The 21,724-nt window shown below is 41.2% G+C and overlaps 2 protein-coding genes across 6 annotated transcripts; one reads left to right on the top strand and one right to left on the bottom strand.

Annotated features, from left to right (window-relative positions):
- The first annotated feature begins 724 nt into the window (after positions 1-724).
- On the top strand, positions 725-6,621 carry LOC109903667 (adaptin ear-binding coat-associated protein 1). The gene is made up of 8 exons (XM_020500526.2): positions 725-978; positions 1,839-1,939; positions 2,104-2,208; positions 2,447-2,528; positions 2,775-2,883; positions 3,057-3,204; positions 3,428-3,524; positions 5,234-6,621. Exons 1-8 carry the CDS (start codon positions 884-886, stop codon positions 5,286-5,288), a joined length of 792 nt encoding a protein of 263 aa, XP_020356115.1. The 5' UTR covers positions 725-883; the 3' UTR covers positions 5,289-6,621.
- A 9,914-nt stretch (positions 6,622-16,535) lies between these two features.
- LOC109903660 (serine/threonine-protein kinase SBK1-like) lies at positions 16,536-20,403 on the bottom strand. 5 transcript variants are annotated; one of them, XM_031789376.1, is made up of 4 exons: positions 19,920-20,403; positions 18,275-18,355; positions 17,897-18,099; positions 16,536-17,764 (listed from the first exon to the last, which is right to left on the bottom strand). In XM_031789376.1, the coding sequence occupies exons 1-4, from the start codon at positions 19,936-19,938 to the stop codon at positions 16,955-16,957; spliced, it is 1,113 nt and encodes a 370-aa protein (XP_031645236.1). In that variant the 5' UTR covers positions 19,939-20,403; the 3' UTR covers positions 16,536-16,954. The 5 variants fall into 5 exon arrangements, with proteins under 5 accessions (XP_031645236.1, XP_031645235.1, XP_020356104.1 ...); XM_031789375.1 differs by having other exon boundaries at positions 18,211-18,355; positions 19,920-20,401; XM_020500515.2 differs by lacking the exon at positions 19,920-20,403 and adding an exon at positions 19,607-19,905 and having other exon boundaries at positions 18,211-18,355.
- Between the last annotated feature and the right edge of the window lie 1,321 nt (positions 20,404-21,724).

The raw sequence follows: 21,724 nt of genomic DNA, 5'->3' as shown, positions 1-21,724 counted from the left end.
CTTCACTACATTCCTTAAGAAAATATTGTACTTTTTACTCCATACATTTTCCTTGACACCAAAAAGTACTTGTTACATTTTGAATGATTAGCAGGACAGGAAAATGGTCCAATTCACACACTTATCAAGAGAACATCCCAGGCCATCCCTACTACCTGATCTGGCGGACTGCCTAAACACAAATGCTTCGTTTGTAAATGATGTCTGAGTGTTGGAGTGTGCCCCTGGCTATCCATAAATAAATAAAAACCAAGAAAATCGTGCCATCTTGTTTGCTTAATATAAGGAATTTGAAAGGATTTACACTTTTACTTATGATAGTTAAGTACATTTGATCAATTACATTTTGAATGCTTAGCTGGACAGGAAAAATGTCAAAATCATGCACTTATCAACAGAACATCCCTGGTCATCACTACTGCTTATGATCTGGTGGACTCACTAAAACACACATGCTTCATTTGTAAATTATGTCTAAATGTTGGAGTGTTTCCCTGGTTATCCGTAAATAAATTTAAAAAACAAGAAAATGTTGACACCTGGTTTACTGGACATGGTTTACTTATAAGGAATTTGAAATGATTTATACTTTAACTTTTGATACTTAAGTATATTTTACTTATAGGGTGACTTTTATTTGTGGTGTCTACTTTTACTCAATTATGACAATTGGGTACTTTTCCCACCACTAATTAATGGAAGGGGTATGCTGCCTTATAACATTGGGGGATGTGCTCAGGGTCAATGCATCCTGGAACACAAACTCCGCTCTTGAATCCCCGTCACGTCATCGCCGTCTCGTGGCTTGTGAGTGTGTAGGCCACTCGCAAAAACCCGAAAGGACCGATAAATACGACACACATCATCAATTTATTTGACATAAATGGCGGCCGAAGGCGAATATGAGTCAATCCTGTGCGTTAAACCCGACATCAATGTTTATCGCATACCACCGAGGGCTACAAATCGTGGATACAGGTAAATGCAAAGGGTTGGCCCATTTTGGGGGGGTTTTGGACTAAACGCGCGGTGCCGGTGGTTCTATCTGTGGTCAGAGTGCTGCATTGTGTGTGTGCGCCTATATCTGTCTGTTTGCTCAGAGGATGTTTACCGCTGTCGTTGTGTGTCTAATATTTGTTTTGCGTAGGCCTATGAGTCATTAATTATTCTGCCCCATTGGCAATATTGATGTTACACTCGCAAAGCTGGCATTATCAGGGCGGATGAATTGAAAGTGAATGGCATGCTATGTCTATTTGCGTGTGTTGTTTATCACCATAGTTTACCCAGAAAATGTATTGGTGTAATGCATTGACCGCAATTGTTATATGAAGGTATATAGGTGATAACTAGCTCTATATCCGTTTGCCAAGGCTAGCAATCATTCTACAACAGTCTTATTGTGACAGAAACATTTTATTACAGAATTGCTCAAATAATGAAACCATTGTCTATTAAGGACAACTGAAACAAGCAGTGCCAGCTGCCAGGGAGGATAACAAGTATTGTCAGCAGACTACTGTTTTCAATCTGGCCTATATGTGTGTGGCCCAGTTAACTGTAGGCTAAATGGTTTTAATTGAGATTCTCTAAGACCGTAGATGATCTGATATGCTATTAATTGGAGTTTGTGATCTTCATAATAGTCTTGCTTCAGCCTTCAGGCCTTATAAGAACAAGACAATTGGGTCAATTCAGAATTATCTCCATATTACACAGTACTATTTGTTACAAAAGCTGTCTGAGAACAGTTTAAATAGGCACTATTTACTGACCTTATGATGTACTTCCTGTTTTGCTCTGTTGTTGGCTACCTCTGACCTGGGTATTAACTGTAGGGCAGCAGACTGGAAGCTGGATGTGCCCGATTGGTCAGGGCGCATGCGGATCACGGCGAAGGGCAAAGTGGCCTACATCAAACTGGAAGACAAGGTCTCAGGTGAGAGAGTCATGAAACTGTGTGTGTGTTACACAGCTGCCCCTTTGTCCCAGCATTGCTCATCAGGAACCCGTTCGATGTAGCCAGTAAATAGAACTTCATACAGCTTATCTGTGTGTCTTATTATTATTATTATTATTATGTTTTCTCCTCCCATCCTGCAGGAGAGCTGTTCGCCCAAGCCCCTGTCACAGAGTATCCCGGCATCGCAGTTGAAACCGTAAGCGACTCCAGTCGCTACTTTGTCCTGCGAATACAGGATGACAATGGTGTGTATATATAAGTGAAAGCCCCTCCCTGTGCGTTCATAGCTGTCAGACTTTTACACAGGTCATATAGTGTTATGTCAGCTTCCTTTAGCAGGTTATAGTACTTTCATCCATCTATGTCAACGTCATGTCTTGGATCGCATTCAAATTTGTCAGCTCTCCTCAAATGTCAATTCACAATACACTGTCAGATCCATGCCTATGCAATCATAACAGCTATGTCAACCTACTCTCTCAGGCCGCAGTGCGTTCATTGGTGTTGGATTCGGGGACAGAGGGGACTCTTTTGACTTCAACGTGTCTTTGCAGGACCACTTTAAGTAAGTGATGGAAGGGGTCACTCCAGGGACCGTGTGACTGTAAAGGCACTCAAACACTGGTGCTTCACCATTTCCCACTAATAACAAGCACACCTACTGTGATCTGTCTGCAGCATAAGCTGCCAGCCAAAACTAAGTGTCATTGAATATGCTTGTTCCAGATATTGCACTTTCCAAAATAACTGATGTGACATTGCTTTTTCCAGTGTCAGGGCACATTAAGTTGATTTTGTGTGTGTCTCACAGGTGGGTGAAACAAGAGAATGAGATCAGCAAAAACCCTCAGGGGGCAGCTTCGGGACCAAAGCTGGACTTGGGATTTAAAGAAGGACAAACCATCACCCTTAATATTGGGGTAAAGACCTGGAACAATTAAACTAGATCATTCTTATAGAAATTGTATAACAGAATTATAGCCTGTGACCCTGGGGTTTGTTTGGGATTGGCCATTTAACTTTTCACCAACACCCAATATTCCTTAAGTGTTCCAATTTCAATATTTTCCCTATCATCCTTTCTCTCTACCAGCAAGGCAAAAAAAGAGATAAGCCACGCTCACAGGGGGCAGGTGGGTCTGGTCTCCTTCCACCGCCACCAAAAGGCAAGATGGCTCCTCCTCCTTCCTCTACCTTCTCCAATCACAACACAGTGCCTCAAACAGGAGGCCCAGAGATCGGTACAGCAGTTAAAACTCTCAATATAGCCTTGATTAACTTTTCTCTATAGCTAAATAAAGCTTTAATTTGGTAGCTTTAGTTGTTTATTCTTTCTCTCTCAATTCAAATGGGCTTTATTGGCATGGGAAACATATGTTAACATTGTTTATTTCACTTGCTTTGGCAATCACAAATGAACAGTTGCCATTGAACACACAAAAGGGTCTCTTTTTCTCTCTCTAGGCTGTTTGCTAGATCTGGACAGTAGTAACTCCAACACTGTGGTCCAATCATCTAATCTCAGCACTGCTCTTTGGGGAGACTTCTCCACTCCTGCAAGGTAACTTGTTACAACTGTCTGTGATGAGCTTATTTTAGCCTTTTTTGTTGTTGTTATGCTATGACATACTGATATACAGTACCAGTCAAAAGTTTGGACACACCTATTTATTCCAGGGTTTTTCTTTATTTGTACTATTTTATACATTGTAGAATAATAATGAAGACAAACTATGAAATAACACGCATGGAATCATGTAGTAAACAAAAAAAGTGTTAAACAAATCAAAAATATATTTGAGATTCTTCAAAGTAGCCAGCCTTTGCCTTGATGACAGCTTTGCATACTCCTGGCATTCTCTCAACCAGCTTCACGAAGTTGTCACCTGGACTGCATTTCAATTAACAGGTGTGCCTTGTTAATTTGTGGAATTTCTTTCCTCAATGCGTTTGAGCCGATCAGTTGTGTTGTGACAAGGTAGGGGTGTTATACAGAAGACAGCCCTATTTGGTAAAAGACCAAGTCCATATTATGGCAAGAACAGCTCAAATAATCAAAGAGAAATGACAGAAATTACTTTAAGACATGAAGGTCAGTCAATCCGGAAGATGTAAAGAACTTTGAACGTTTCTTCAAGTGCAGTTGCAAAAACCATCAAGCACCATGATGAAACTGCTTCTCATGAGGACCGAGACAGGAAAGGAAGACCGTTACCTCTGCTGCAGATGAGTTCGTTAGAGTTACCAATCTCAGAAATCGACAATTAACTACACTTCAGATTGCAGACCAAATAAATGCTTCACAGAGTTCAAGTAACAGACACATCTCAACATCAACTGTTCAGAGGAGACATAATCAGACCTTCAAGGTTGAATTTCTGCAAAGAAACCACTACTAAAGGACACCAATAAGAGGAAGAGACTTGCTTTGGCCAAGAAACACGAGCAATGGACATTAGACCGACAAATCTGTTCTTTGGTCTGATGTATCCAAATTTGAGATTTTTGGTTCCAACCTCTGTCTTTGTGAGATGCAGAGTAGGACGGATGACCTCCGCATGTGTGGTTCCCACAGTGAAGCATGGAGGAGGTGTGATGGTGTGCTTTGCTTGTGACACTGTCTGTGATTTATTTAGAATTCAAGGCACACTTAACCAGCATGTCTACCACAGCATTCTGCAACGATATGCCATCCCATCTGGTTTGCGCTTAGTGGGACCGGCATTTGTTTTTCAACAGGACATTGACCCAACACACCTCCAGGCTGTGTAAGGGCTATTTGAGGGAGAGTGATGGAGCGCTGCATCAGATGACCTGGCATCCACAGTCACCCGACCTCAACCCAATTGAGAGTTTGGGATATGTTGGACTGCAGAGGGAAGGAAAAGCAGCCAACAAGTGCTCAGCATATGTGGGAACTCCTTCAAGACTGTTGGAAAAGCATTCCAGTTGACTACCTCATGAAGCTGGTTGAGAGAATGCCAAAAGTGTGCAAAGCTGCCATCAAGGCAACGGGTGGCTACTTTAAAGAATCTAAAATATGTTTTGATTGAACATATTTTGGTTACTATATGATTCCATATGTGTTGTTTTGTAGTTTTGATGTCTTCACTATTATACTACAGTGTAGAAAATGGTACAAATAAAGAAAAACCCTTGAACGAGTAGGTGTGTCCAAACTTGTGACTGGTACTGTACATGCTTGATATTCTGTAACACCGATATTGCTATGAGTCAATCAGCCTGTAAAAATTGTATCTTTATCTTCAGTTCTCTCCCCCCAACATCGCGACAACAGCACACTCTGAATTGGGGCCAGTTTTGAGTCCACGTCACGGCATGTTTTTTTTATTTGATTCCATCGCTGAACACACCGCCTCCCTCTGTCACTACAATACAACAGAAAACTGTCCAAGAGGCAAGGAACACCATGCACTTCTAGAATGTCTTTATCAAAACTATGAATGAGTGTAGGCTATAGTCTCCTCCCAAAGTAAAAAATAATAATGAAGTCAGATTTTGGATGATAATAATGCAAATCTATTGCACATATTCAATGTTTTGGCATATGAGATTTATGGTAGGTCTTCAATACCGCCTAAGGGCTATGATGATAGAATCTTCAATTTCTTGTTGTCACAGGAATAGGAGCAATATTACAGTACTGCTTTTTACCCAGAAACGGTGCCCTCTTGTTAATGTTTACCTAATCATCACGACATGCTTGATTTATAGAGGGCAACACATAGGGAGACGTCCTTTCCCATATGATTTTCTTCTGATCATAATAGGGAAAAGGATTTGTAGTAATTAATTGCTAGGACAGTAGCTCAATTCCGTTTTCTCCTCAGTGTGCATTTGTTCACTCCCCCTCAAGGATTTAAAAGCATTGGATTAGTGTATGCATTGGCTGGAGGGAGTCTACCATATTCCTTATGATTGCATACAAACTATAGGCGATTTTTGGGAGAACGGGGAGAAACGGAGTAGAGCTCATATTGATGAATGTATCTGTTACCATTGTACTGACCACCTCACACACTGGGCATTTTTTGAAGAGAGAAGAGCATGTATCTGTGTTTACTTTTTGGAGGACTTGACAGAGCACTCTACAGTCCATTTGTAGGTTGGTAGTTGTGATGTAGTGTACATTGGATGAAAAATGGGTTAAAATGCATACTTGTAATGAAAAGAATGACAAGTAAATCGGTATAAAACTAACAATATGCTCAAAAGTGCTATTCATTTGTCTGTTTATGAAATAAGTAGCCTGGGATGCTAGATCTGTGTTTGTCTATTCCTTTATCAATAGCCAATGCAGAAACCAATCTGGCAACCAGGCTGTGAAATATGATTGTCTAACAGTGTAATTTGATGAATGTATGACAACTCCAGCTATTGTTGGGGAGGATGTGCTGCTGTTTATTGATGAATGTATGACAACTCCAGCTATTGTTGGGGAGGATGTGCTGCTGTTTATTGATGAATGCTGTTGGAAGTGAATGACTGAAGTTGCCTCATGTCAATAGTGTTTGTTTACCTTCCCCAGAACATGGTTTCACATGGCTCTGTCACTGGATGCGTACTTATGATTTATTGCCTTGGTCCTCATTACTCATCATGACATGTGAAAGTGGCAATAAAAACCTTCAAAAGGAGTCGTGTCTTTTTGCATTTAACGGATGATGCATGGTAGAAAAAATCTCACGTTCATTAACCTTTGAGGGTAAAAAAATGTTTGCAAGTTAGATTTAGTATTTTGTCATTATTTCATGAGAATGTTTGACGAAGGGTGTTTTCTTGCCTTCAAGGTTTTTCTTTATTTTCTACATTGTAGAACAAAGTGAAGACATCAACTATGAAAGAACTCTTAGGGAATTATGTTGTAACCAAAAAAGTATTAAATTCTTCAAAATATAAAAATATATTTTGATTTGTTTAACGTAGCCACCCGTTGCCTTGATTGACAGATTTGCAGACTCTTGGCATTCTCTCAACCAGCTTAATGAGTTTGTCACCTGGAATGTATTTCAATCGAAAGGTGTGCTTTAAGTTATTTTGTGGAATTTCTTTCCTTCTTAATGGGTTTGAGCCAATCAGTTGTGTTGTGATAAGGTAGGGGTGGTATACAGAAGGTAGCCCTATTTGGTGAAAGACCAAGTCCATACTATGGCAAGAAAGGCTCAAATAAGCAAAGAGAAATGACCGTCCATTACTTTAAGACATGAAGGTCAGTCAACCCGGAAAATGTAAAGAACTTTGAAAGTTTCTTCAAGTTCCGTCGCAAAAACCATCAAGTGCTAAGATGAAACTGGCTTTCGTGAGGACCGCCACAGGAAGGGAAGACCCAGAGATACCTCTGCTACAGAGGATGAGTTCATTAGAGTTACCAGCCTCAGATATTGCAGCCCAAATAAATGCTTTACAGAGTTCAAGTAACAGACACATCTCAACCTCAACTGTTGAGAGGAGACTGTGAATCAGGCCTTCATTGTCAAATTGCTGCAAAGAAACCCCTACTAAAGGACACCAATAAGAACAGACTTGCGTGGGCCAAGAAACACGAGCAATGGACACTATACTGGTGGATATCTGTCCTTTGGTCTGATGAGTCCAAATTTGAGATTTTTGGTTCCAACCTCGGAGTCTTTGTGAGACGCAGAGTAGGTGAACGGATGATCTCCGTATGTGTGGTTCCCACCATGAAGTATGGAGGAGGAGGAGTGGGGGTGCTTTGCTGGTGACACTCAGTGATTTATTTAGAATTCAAGGCACACTGAACCAGCATGGCTAACACAGCATTCTGCAGCGACATGCCATCCCATCTGATTTGCACTTAGTGGGACTATCAATTGCAACTTTGAAGAATCTAAAATAAAAAATATATTTTGATTTGTTTAACACTTTTTTGGTTACTACATGATTCCTTATGTGTTATTTCATAGTTTTGAGTTCTTCACTATTGTTCTACAATGTAGAAAATAGTGCAAATAAATAAAAACCCTTGAACGATTAGGTGTGTCCAAGCTTTTGACTGCTACTGTCTGTCAAAGGTGTTAGATAACATGGCTTCCCAAAATACATTCCAAAAATGCAGATATAAATTTTTCAAGTTTTACATTTACATCCCTATATCCCCTGACAGGGGAAAAAGTATGTCAAATAGTTGTTGTGGCTGTCAACCTTTACCACTAGGGGGACAGCCCAACGCTGATCACTACAGAGCCACTTTGAATTGCTTTGTACATGCTCTGCTTTTTACAGTGGTGGAAAAAGTGCCCAATTGTCATACTTGAGTAAAAGTAAAGATACGTTTAATAGAAAATGACTCAAGTAAAAGTGAAAGTCACCCAGTAAAATACTACTTGAGTAGAAGTATCTGATTTTAAATATACTCAAGTAACAAAAGTAAATGTAATTGATCAAATGTACTTAACTATCATAAGTAAAAGTATAAATCCTTTCAAATTCCTTATATTAAGCAAATATAACGATTTTCTTGGGTTTTATTTATTTACGGATAGCCAGGGGCACACTCCAACACTCAGACGTCATTTACAAACGAAGCATTGGTGTTTAGGCAGTCCGCCAGATCATGTAGTAGGGATGGCCTGGGACGTTCTCTTGATAAGTGTGTGAATTGGACCATTTTCCTGTCCTGCTAATCATTCAAAATGTAACAAGTATTTTTGGGTGTCAGGGAAAATGTATGGAGTAAGAAGTACATTATTTTCTTTAGGAATGTAGTAAAGTAAAAGTAAAAGTAAAATAGTAAAGTACAAATACAAAAAAAACTCCATATGTAGTACTCTAAAGTATTTTTAGTTAAGTACTTACACCACTGTGCTTTTAACCTGCCACCCCAGCCTCAATATATCTACTCACACCTATATACTGTACACGGGAACTGAAGGTTAACACAGGCCCACGCCGATTCCCACATTGAACTACCTCACATTATCTAAAGCACGAAAGGTTGAGAAGTTAAAGGCCCAGTGCAGTCAACGGGAGTTTTTGGGGTTTTATGTACATATATTTCCACACTGTTTTAATAGGAGGGAGTTTTTGGCCTTCTAAGGTGACATCACCATGCGGTACATTTTGTTACTAGGCCAATAAGAAACAGAGTTCCAAACCTCAAAGCCAAAAACAGCTCATTTTCAGTTCCCCACTCAAACCACCCCTAGACAGTCCTAGCAAAATGCTTGAGAAATTGCTCTTTGCTAAGAACATGTTTTTGTCCTTCAGACATTTAAGAAATGGACATCTATCTCAAAGAAAAGCAAAATCAACATATTTCTTGAATTGTGTGTCGAAGAGTGGTGGTAATTAAGCCAACTTCTGAAAAGTGGTCAAATCCTTCAAACAAAACTCCACCCGTCATAATGCCCAGCAGGATTTGAAAGCCTCTGGTCCCATACTAGACAAAATGGAAATTTGTAGTGCTTTTAATAACCATTTTGTGTCAGCTAGCCATCTGTTTGAAAGGATAATCTATGCCAATGTATCTCATTCCACTAGAGGGAGTCCTTTAGTCACATCAGATTGTAGAGAATGAGGCAGACACACATTTATTTTTATTTTACTTAACTAGGCAAGTCAGTTAAGAACAAATTCTTATTTACAATGACAGCCTTGGAACAGTGGGTTAACTACCTTGTTCAGGGGCAGAACAACAGATGTGTACCTCGTCAGCTCGGAGATTCAACCTAGCAACCTTTCGGTCACTGGCCCAAAACTCTTAACCACTAGGCTACCTGCCGCCCCCACATACTTTATTTTCATTTCAACCATTTGATTTCTATGATGTAATGTTTATGCAGGAGATGATTCACTTGACCTCTTCTTACTACAGCTCTCTGCCCCGCTCGTCGTTGAACCTCTGACCTGTGTTTTTAACTTGACAAATTGCTACTGGTGATATCCCTAAGATTTGGAAAGATTTGGATCAACTCCCAGCTAAGAACTTTTTCAACTTCTCAATCTATTCTACATTTCCACTAGTCTGGTTTAAGACCTGGACATAGCACTGTTTCTGCCACTATGCTTGTTTTAGCTGATGGGTTAAATTGCCTAGATCATAAAAATCGTTGTGCTGCCTTATTTAGAGGCCGTTCCAAGGCCTTCGACACAGTTGACCATTCCCTACTCATTCAAAAACCGTCTGAAATGGGCCTAGATAAGGAGTCTTGCAAATGGTTTAAGAACTATTTGACAGACAGGACACAATGTGTGCTTTCGGATGGTGATTTAAAACTTGTTGATTTAAAACTTTTACTTAATGCAGGCAAAACTAAATATATGTTGTTCCCTAATTCACAGGGAAATATCTCACATGGGATTCACTCATTGGATGCTTGGTTCTCTTATCGAGCGGGGTCCCGCCTATAAATATCTGGGGGTTTGGATTGATAAGATCTAAAAAAAAAAATAATGTATACAGATGAGCTAAGATTTAAGATGGGCTTATTTTTTAAGATATTTTAGATCTTACCTCTCTACGAACAGCAGGAAGCTGTCACGGATCCCTCCGGAACTTTCATTACGCAAAATGGATTCCCTGCTGCCGATAGAGCAGTTTAAAACTCTTGTTAAATGAGTTTACTGAAGCGTGCAATTGTTTCAATGTATTATTATAACTTGTTGTAATAACCTGATGTATTTATAGCTGTCTGATAGTTTCTTAATCATTTTGTTGATGTCATTTTGTCAGGCACCATTGTAAATGAGACACTGGTCTCAGTTGGGTTGCCCTGAATAAATAGAAGAAAATATTTATTTTATTAACCCAATAATTATTTGATATTAAAATAAAATAGCTGCATTGGACCTTTTAATAGACCTGACACATTCGCCACAAATACCAAGTTGGCACAACAGGGTCAGGGGGACATGGGCACAGGGAACATCATGTGAAGAACACAGTGGACAGACAGATTGATAAGACTGTGACAAGCCAGGCAGAGGCTGGAAGTCAATGAAGAGAAGGAGTGGGGGAGAGAGAGGGGGAGAGAGAAAGAGGTGGGGGTGAGAGGGGGTTAGCGTGACTCCATGACTGGTTGCTGGTGACATGACCGAGACAGACGAGAAGGAAGAGTGAGGGAGAGGTGAGGAACAGGGGGTCAGTGCATGATCTCTCCGTGGCTGGTCGCTTTTAGCATTGCTGACAGAGAAAACGAAGGAAGGAGATGGATGGATAGTGAGAGTAATGAGAGAGATGGAAAAAGGAGAGGAGGTACAGTCTCAATGACTTCCACTGAGCCTCATCTATCTCGCTCTATTCCCCCATCTGTCCCCATCCGTCCCAGGATATCGTTCAACTGATCAATTGGCAACACTTGGCTCATACACATACACTCATAGTTCTGAGGAACGGGACTTGCAATGCTATTAGTCTGTCAATGCTTTGAAGATGACGTACTGTGAAAATACCAAGAGGATCTGGACCAAGCTCAGTGTCACATATCCTTACATTTTTCACATTCAAGGGATAACTTAGCCAAATTGGAAATTAGCATATTTGTTTCCTTAGTCTACTGGCTGTATGTACAAGAAAAGACTGCAATCCACACGTTGGTTATGTTCAACTAGCCACTGCCACCAGCTGTTAATATTAGCATTTTCTAACCAAAACCCATATACAGTGGGGCAAAAAAAGTATTTAGTCAGCCACCAATTGTGCAAGTTCTCCCACTTAAAAAGATGAGAGAGGCTTGTAAACAATTTTTGGATAAATGTGCTGTATTTCGCTTTAGGTATTTGATTTCGGTGTTTTCAGTGTTACCATAGAGCTTCATTAATTCTGAAAATATATACATCTTTCAAACACTTCAATCCAACTCATATTACAAAAGTATCCTTTTCAGGAGGACGTGACTGAATAGCATCTTTGAAATGTCACTTTATTATCTATTTCAAATTATATTTGAGAGTTATGACATTTGTATACAAGCACATGAGATTCTAGTTCTGATTCCAATGCTCTCATGTCCTACATCCATATATTTTTTTTAAGTTGCCTCACAAACACAGGTCTGGTCGAAGGCAGTGCAGGGGTTCAGGTGTCAGACCGCAGAGTGCCTGACTGCGCTAGTCGTGTGCTAGGCCCATTAACAGACTTGTAGCTACTGGATGCTAATATTAACTTACCCATCAGAGACTGGCACCTTATGTAAAACTGTATGTATCAACATTTAATGCATATCTATTAAACTCTAAGCCAAAACACGAGACAGATGGGTTTGAATTTAGTTGGTATGTGATGTTCTGATGTTGTGGCCACGAGAAAATGCATTTTAAACATACCTAAAATGCACTTTCTTGCATCTCTCTCGATCTTGACCGACCCCCCCCCCCCCCCCCCCCCCCCCCCACACACACACACACACACACACTCTCACTCACTCTCACTCTCACACACACAAACTTTGACGTACTTTTACAAGCACACACCATTAGTGACTCATATCAGGTGAAATGTCAGGAGTGCGCCGCGGTTGTAATAATGTATTGGAGCTGTGCAGCGATCCTTCTCAGCCCCCTCCAACCCAGCCCCCTCTCCTTCTCATGTGCAATAGCCTAATGAAACTGTCCAGCCGTTAACGAGACGTAATTAACGAGTTTTGGCCGAGTGAGTTGTAACCTGATGTTGTTAGCCTGGCAGATGACAACTGTATTTTATCCATCCATATACATTTACTACTGGCTAGTGCCCCTTTTCTGACGCCATTTTCGGCCCTCGGTTTTGCTCTTAAAACCAGAGTTTTTACGCTTTGATTTACGCAAAGGACAACCCATTGTAGTGTGACCTATCTTGCATTGGGTGCTTCAACCTCAGTGTTTTACAAGAGTTGTATCACCCAGGACCCAACATGGAATCAGTTGTTTGTAAGGACCGGCTGTTGGTCTTTGGGATCTAATGTAGTCTATGGGTCAAGATTACTCAAACCCAATAGATGTTGAATTCTTGTACTGTTTTTTTCTAATTGGAGAAAGTGGTAAATATTGTCTTAGGTAACCATACCAAGTGTAACATATCAGACTCATTTGAGTGTCCTGGATTTACATATTTGAGACCAGGTTGTATGTAAAGTGTTAAGTAAGAATGATACAACCACATGTTTTCCAGTTGCCTTGTGTTGGTTGAGTTACTGTTCTATGATGTTTTGATTTGACTGGGTAATGGTTCAACATACTGTACACGTAGATATCTTGCCACTGACCTCGCTGTCGTTTCCAAGAAGTTGCGGGTGTCAAGAGAGAAAATGTATTCAAGCTAATAAATTGACTAGCCGAACACAGTCAGGCAGAATTGACCCATGTAGGGTTGTACACGAAGACTTATTACAATAGTCCTAAAGAATAACTATTTTATTGACAGACTTATTGTATATGGAGTTATTGTGATATACAGTGCCTTGCGAAAGTATTCGGCCCCCTTGAACTTTGCGACCTTTTGCCACATTTCAGGCTTCAAACATAAAGATATAAAACTGTATTTTTTTGTGAAGAATCAACAACAAGTGGGACACCATCATGAAGTGGAACGACATTTATTGGATATTTCAAATAAATTTAACAAATCAAAAACTGAAAAATTGGGCGTGCAAAATTATTCAGCCCCCTTAAGTTAATACTTTGTAGCGCCACCTTTTGCTGCGATTACAGCTGTAAGTCGCTTGGGGTATGTCTCTATCAGTTTTGCACATCGAGAGACTGAAATTTTTTCCCATTCCTCCTTGCAAAACAGCTCGAGCTCAGTGAGGTTGGATGGAGAGCATTTGTGAACAGCAGTTTTCAGTTCTTTCCACAGATTCTCGATTGGATTCAGGTCTGGACTTTGACTTGGCCATTCTAACACCTGGATATGTTTATTTTTGAACCATTCCATTGTAGATTTTGCTTTATGTTTTGGATCATTGTCTTGTTGGAAGACAAATCTCCGTCCCAGTCTCAGGTCTTTTGCAGACTCCATCAGGTTTTCTTCCAGAATGGTCCTGTATCTGGCTCCATCCATCTTCCCATCAATTTTAACCATCTCCCCTGTCCCTGCTGAAGAAAAGCAGGCCCAAACCATGATGCTGCCACCACCATGTTTGACAGTGGGGATGGTGTGTTCAGGGTGATGAGCTGTGTTGCTTTTACGCCAAACATAACGTTTTGCATTGTTGCCAAAAAGTTCAATTTTGGTTTCATCTGACCAGAGCACCTTCTTCCACATGTTTGGTGTGTCTCCCAGGTGGCTTGTGGCAAACTTTAAACAACACTTTTTATGGATATCTTTAAGAAATGGCTTTCTTCTTGCCACTCTTCCATAAAGGCCAGATTTGTGCAATATACGACTGATTGTTGTCCTATGGACAGAGTCTCCCACCTCAGCTGTAGATCTCTGCAGTTCATCCAGAGTGATCATGGGCCTCTTGGCTGCATCTCTGATCAGTCTTCTCCTTGTATGAGCTGAAAGTTTAGAGGGACGGCCAGGTCTTGGTAGATTTGCAGTGGTCTGATACTCCTTCCATTTCAATATTATCGCTTGCACAGTGCTCCTTGGGATGTTTAAAGCTTGGGAATTTTTTTTGTATCCAAATCCGGCTTTAAACTTCTTCACAACAGTATCTCGGACCTGCCTGGTGTGTTCCTTGTTCTTCATGATGCTCTCTGCGCTTTTAACGGACCTCTGAGACTATCACAGTGCAGGTGCATTTATACGGAGACTTGATTACACACAGGTGGATTGTATTTATCATCATTAGTCATTTAGGTCAACATTGGATCATTCAGAGATCCTCACTGAACTTCTGGAGAGAGTTTGCTGCACTGAAAGTAAAGGGGCTGAATAATTTTGCACGCCCAATTTTTCAGTTTTTGATTTGTTAAAAAAGTTTGAAATATCCAATAAATGTCGTTCCACTTCATGATTGTGTCCCACTTGTTGTTGATTCTTCACAAAAAAATACAGTTTTATATCTTTATGTTTGAAGCCTGAAATGTGGCAAAAGGTCGCAAAGTTCAAGGGGGCCGAATACTTTCGCAGGCACTGTATTCGCTAATATTATACAATGTAGAAAATAGTTTTCGGTAGGTGACCGGTAGTGTATGTGCATTGATTCATTTTGACCGGTAGTGTATGTGCATTGATTCATTTCGACCGGTAGTGTATGTGCATTGATTCATTTTGACCGGTAGTGTATGTGCATTGATTCATTTTGACCGGTAGTGTATGTGCATTGAATCATTTTGACTGGTAGTGTATGTGCATTGATTCATTTTGACCGGTAGTGTATGTGCATTGAATCATTTTGACCGGTAGTGTATGTGCATTGATTCATTTTGACCGGTAGTGTATGTGCATTGATGGTATGAGAAAGAGAGCTGACAGGACTACGTGTTCATGTGTGGTTTGTTCAAGGAATTCACCCATTGCTTGTGATAATGTTGACTGAAAGTGTGTGTGAGTGGGTTAAGCGAATGCTGTGTGTGAACTGTTTGAGAACTTTGTAGGCCCACAAGTGAGAAAGGTGCCGAGCAGGGGGTTGGGGATGATGATGGTTCGTCGTGGTTAAGAAACTGCGTCCGGTCTATTTTTAAATATGTTTGTGGTGGCTCCCTGGGAAGATCTCTCTGTGTGTGTTTGGTACTCTGTGTGTTAGTGTCTGTATGTGAGGGTGTGTGTTTGTATGCAGGCCTATGCATGCCGGGGTGTCATATTATGGTTATTAAATAGTGTTCAGTTACTCGCACACCACAATGCAAATGTGTCATAACAAGCAGCCATTTTGTTCCAATCTTCTCTGGATCTTGTTTGTCATGATAAGTGAATGACAGTCACTGTGTCGTCTTGTGGGGTGAGATGGTCCCAAACACATAAGATGGCCTCCATATTTCCGTCCATTTGCAATGGGGACGATGACGTTCTGCTGACATTGTGCATTATTATGGGATTTTGGAGCACCCTGCTGTGCAGACGAGCAGATTTATGTTGTATCATAATACCAGTTCCTTCTATGGCAAGGGGTATGGCTACTTGTTGAAGGCCAACTGCCTACTGCATGGAGTTCACATTATGGAGTGATAGTCATGTCCCACTAGGCACAGACGTCAGTTCAACGTCTAGTTTTGATTTACGTTTGGTTGAGTTAACCTGAATTCAACGTGAAATCAACAAAACATGTCACCATGTCATTGGATTTAGGTTCAAAGTTGGGTGAAAAAGACTGAATTCCCTTTATGTTGATGACTTTTTGCTAATCCAATCAGTTTTCCACGTTAATTCAATGTCATCACATTGCATTTTTGTTGTTGAAATGACATGGAAACATCGATGATTCAACCAGTTTCTGCCTAGTGCGGTGCTTGCAGTCGCAGTTGTTATTCTACTTTCCAAGTCCAATAATACAATAAACAAATCTGAAATCTGGTCAATTTTCTTGCTTAACTTAATACAGTAGAGTAACCAGATAACTTACTGTAGAATCAACACAAAATGCAGAAGACTTTAACATTTGTAAGTATCATAGTAGTCTAGGCGAGAGGCAGGCCCAGGAAAACGTTGAAGTTATGAGTTTAATCCAAATGATAATTCATAATACAATGTTTATTAGACTCAATTCCAACCACAAGAAATTATATGACATACAGATGACATTTACATATTATTTAAAAAAACATTAGAATACAGAAACACCATCATCAAGTCACACTTAGAATTTACTAGATTGAACACATCGAAATGATACTTTTAAAGTGCTTACAAGTCCCTAAAGTAGCCAATTGCAGCTGTGTCTATCCCCAAATGCTATCCAGTATCAACAATGACTTGATGGCTATTTATCTTATAGTAAGTGCAAGTGTAGTGGTATTATATACGGTACAATGTCTTTTTAAGCAACAATGTGACACATCAGAGGATATGTATTGTCTTCTGGGAGGGCAACAAATATTGTCTCTTTCACCTCTGAGTTTCTGAGTTCATGATCGTGTGTCGCCACTCCTTTATCCCTCTCCCCTTCCCTCCCTCTCTTTCTCGTTGCTGATGACCTCTCGCCCTCTCATTTTCTTCTTCTCCTCCTCCTCCTCCAGCTGTATCTTCTCCTTCACCTGCAACCAGTCTCCTCCCAGGTAGCCCAGCACATCGTCGGGCCTACCGCGAAGCCTAGGCTGCGGGTGAAGTAGTGACAGGAAAAGGGAACTGGCCAGTGGGGTGAAACAGGCAAACTGGGGGGCGACCGGATGGGATTTTCTCTTGCTCCGATTCTGCTTGTCTTCATCCAAACTCATCATGATGGCCTCGTCTTTTCCTTCCCCCCATAGGTCTAGTTCATCGTCCTGACCTTCTTGATCTTTCTGCTGGTCAAACCACTCTTTGTACTTGATGTAAGAGCGGTCGTCGGACGCTGTCTGCGTCCAGGGTAGACTGCCAGTCAGCATGGCGTAGGTGAGGATCCCCAAGGCCCAGCAGTCTGTACTGGCCTCCACCGACACCCACACCCGCTTGATCTTGCTGTCCAACCCATTTCCTCCATCTGGTTTTGAAGCAGTATTATGTCTACTATCCTCTGACTCCTTTGATATCTCTGCCTCGGGCGTACAGTAAGCAGAACTGTACCACACACCAGGTACCTTGGTTCCCGTGGCCTTGGCCATGCCAAAGTCGCCCAGTTTGACCCAGTGGCAGGCAGCGTCGACCAGGAAGATGTTCTCGGGCTTGACGTCACGGTGGACGAAGCCCAGGGAGTGGAGGTGGGTTAGGGCACCGCACAGCTGGGAAACCACCCTCTGGACACAGTCCTCCTCCACACCCACCTGAGACATAGACATAGGCACAGTAGAACTACATTTCCCATTCTGTTAGTTACCAAAGATTCATAAGAGAACACTGACAAATGTCTCATGGGCGTGGACATTTAAAAAAAAAACACATACTGTATATTATACCTCAGGGACAATGACGTCGTATAGATCACCGAAGAGGCTGGCTTGCTGGGCGAAAACGTAATGTGAGGGGGTGGAGAAGGCAATGCCCAGGGCCTTGGTCAGGGACGGGTGGGTGCAGAAGGAGAGGGAGAGGTTATACTCTCGCAAAAAGGAGAAGAGATTTGTGGAATCACGAGGAAAGAACTTCAGGGCCATTGGAGTGCCTTGGGGGAAGGAAAAGAGAGAAAAGTGATCAGAACAAAAGAAAGAAAGACATTCTGGAGATATGAGGCCAGGCAAACTGGGGTTAGGATTAAAACAGATCCATAGTTGACCTCTTTCCCGATGTACAGCCAACATGACCTTCCCGTACGACCCCTCCCCTAACATCTTGACCACCTGGAAGTGGTCCGAGGTCTCCAGTGATGTCAGCGACTGGGCCGTGAGATGGCACATCTCGTCCAATAGTATCGTGGCAGCCTGCGGAGATGGGAGCATAACAGATATCTGTCATGATGCTTATCACTAAACCAGATGTAAAGACTTCCCTTTATAGCCCTATGAACGGCTTGATGGACAGTTTTTGGACACCTCCTATTTCAACAAAAGCCTTCGGTTTATTCTGATTGGTTGTTGTCTTTTCCATTGATTGGGACCAGGGGAGCTATTGTGTGATTTTTCTGTATTAGCCGAACGGATTTGACCCCAAGACACTCCATTAGTACATCTCTGTGGCATAGCAAGCTCCACAGGGTTAACCCCAGCCCAGACCCCTACCAGCACCGCATTACCTGAATAGCCTGTAGGGACATGGATTTAACACCTTGATTATGTAACTTTGTGTTGGGGGAAAGAGAGTTGCGTGGTTCGTGGATTCAGCTTGTCTTGTCCTCTATCCCACTTCTATCTACTACTCGATATGGATTACAACAGTGGAACGTTCCGTACCAATAGTGTAAGCAGAAACCGTATGGATTGATATGAATATGAATCAATATAATGGGTTAATACTACAAAACCTATCATGAACACGCATTAGTAAACTGTTAATAAATAGGTATTTCATTATTTACAAGCATTACGAGGATTCCAATTCATAAGCTTTCATAGCATTTATAATCATTTATAAAGCATTTATAAACATGTATAATCATTTACAATGTATTATAAAGTGTTACCAAATAGCGTATACAACATATTCAATTGGTTGTATCTAATAACCTGTTGTCTAGTATCAGTGACACGTGTGATAGCATTTTGTCACAATAACATGCAAAAATGTTGCTTGCATTTGTACAGCTCAAAATTAACCGGCTATTTACATTTTCATTTTTTTTAATCCTAAATGAAAATTCAATGAAATATAAATACTCAAAGCTTTATGAGCACATTTGGGGGGGGGGGGGGGTGCATTTATGCATGATGTCAATTCTAAATTGGCGTAGTCATCAAGGAAAATACACTATTGTAACGGAGGCAATACATGCATTAAAGACTGGAACCCCCCCTTGTTTATATAACAGTGCAATTAATAGTGCTATTAATACATTTCGGGGAAAAAATGTATGAAGTTAAACTGGATTAACTCAATTCCAGAAGAAGTCAACATCTTAGAAAACTTCTACAAATGTCTCCCTAAACCTTGATGATTATTGGCTGAATGAAACACATTGCTCCTAATTCTTTCTTTGGTTGCAGAGGAAAATGGGGTTGAGAGGATGGCTTACTTACTGTCATTTTGGCTCTGTGGTTGACTTCACACTGATATTGTGATGTTCCTCACAGACAGGTTGCAGTGAATCTGTATCCCTGCCCACATCTACCAAGTAGTGCACCTTTCAGAAATGCTTCCACAAAACATAAGCTGCACTGTAGCGCTTCCAATCACAAGGTAAAAGAGTTCTTGCTCTAGAGATCTTGTCGAATAGTTGTCCTTGTCTGTCTTTCTCGGCAAAGGCTCCTCTATCTCTGCTGTTTGTGCGTTTTGATATCTCCTCCCCTACTTTAATCCTTACATTATCTTGCTCCCTCCCCTGTTCCTCACCTCCGCACTCCTCCCTCATTCTCTCCCTCCTTCCGGATTCTCTGGTGAGCTGTCTGTCCCATCAGTCGAAAGCCAGCCACTCCCACTGGTGCCTTCCCTCCCTGGTGTGGAGCCCAAGGCCAGTCAATGTTTTGAGTTTGATCTGTCAGTCAACAAATTAACTCCTGTGTCTATCCTGTGTCTATCCAAACACTTATCTAGACACTCTCTCATTTTCCACTCTCTCTCTCTCCCTCCACTCTTGCTGCATTTCACCTTTGAAGAGGAGCAAGAGAGGGCATGCCACTCTGACAAACCTGGGCTTGGATAACTATCTGTGTGTGACCTGTGCTTAACAAGCGGCACACACTCCATCACAGGCTTTCAAATGACTGCCTCTTTTCCTCAACTTGTCCACCTGTTTTGTGCCTCTTTCATTCCTTCTGTCTTTCTTTCTGTCCTTCAGTTTTTCTGTCTTTCTGTCTGTCTTTCTGTCTGTCTTTCTGTCTGTCTGTCTGTCTGTCTGTCTGTCTGTCTGTCTGTCTGTCTTTCTGTCTTTCAGTCTGACTTTTTGTCTTTCTTTCCATCTTTTTGTCTTTGTTTTTCTTTCTGTCTGTCTTTCTGTCTTTCTTTCTGTCTTTCAGTCTGACTTTTTGTCTTTCTTTCCGTCTTTTTGTCTTTGTTTTTCTTTCTGTCTGTCTTTCTGTCTGTCTTTCTTTCTGTCTTTCTTTCTTTCTTTCTTTCTGTCTGTCTTTCTGTCTTTCTGTTTTTCTGTCTTTCTGTCTGTCTTTCTGTCTGTCTGTCTTTCTTTCTGTCTGTCTTTCTCTATTTCTTTCTGTATGTCTTTCTGTCTGTCTTTCTGTCTTTCAGTCTGACTTTCAGTCTGACTTTTTGTCTTTCTTTCCATCTTTTTGTCTTAGTTTTTCTTTCTGTCTGTCTTTCTGCATTCCTTTCTGTCTTTCTGCATTCCTTTCTGTCTTTCTGTCTGTCTTTCTGTCTGACTTTTTGTCTTTCTTTCCATCTTTTTGTCTTTGTTTTTCTTTCTGTCTGTCTTTCTTTCTGTCTGTCTGTCTGTCTTTCTGTCTGTCTTTCTGTCTTTCTGACTTTTTGTCTTTCTTTCCGTCTTTTTGTCTTTGTTTTTCTTTCTGTCTGTCTTTCGTTCTTTATTTTTGAATTAATTATTTCTGTCTTTCTTTCTGTCTTTCTTTCTGTCTTCCTCTCCAACTCCCTCTCTCCCCTCATTTGACAAACCGAACAGCTGCAGGGGTCACACACCAAAACAGCTTTATAGTGCGATCCTCTCGAACCTTGAGTGCCTGCCAACTCTATTTCCTCCAGCTTGCCAACTATCCAACTATCTCCCCCACCACCACCCATCCGACCACCAGCTATTCTGCCCAACATCTTTTCTAACACTTCCAGCCCCCCTTGGGGCGGATACATTTCTCTGTGCCTCGCATTACCACGCAACTTACAACTGTACTGTCACTTTAGCTGTGTTAGCAATATGTCCTCAGTGTTACATGTTCATGTGTCGCAAAGTTCTGGATGACACTTCATTTAAAGGGTACCTACTGCAGCCTAATGGTCTGGGGTTACAAGCTATGGGCCAGTCTTTCATTTTTTTTTTACCATGATGCTCCTATACTGTCCGTGTCTAAATGATGGAAGCGGGGAGAACAGTCCGTGGTGTCTCAGGTGATCTTCTTGGCCTTCCTGCGACACCTGGGCTTGTAGGTGTCCTGTAGGGCAGGCAGTGTGCATCCAATTGTGTGTTCGGCTGAGCTTTCCACCTTCTGGTAGCTCCTTGCGGTCATTTGCCGTAC

The sequence above is a fragment of the Oncorhynchus kisutch genome, linkage group LG14 (genome assembly GCF_002021735.2).
Source record: "Oncorhynchus kisutch isolate 150728-3 linkage group LG14, Okis_V2, whole genome shotgun sequence".
NCBI classification, from domain to species: Eukaryota; Metazoa; Chordata; class Actinopteri; order Salmoniformes; family Salmonidae; genus Oncorhynchus; species Oncorhynchus kisutch.
This window is presented reverse-complemented; position numbering and strand designations above follow the sequence as displayed.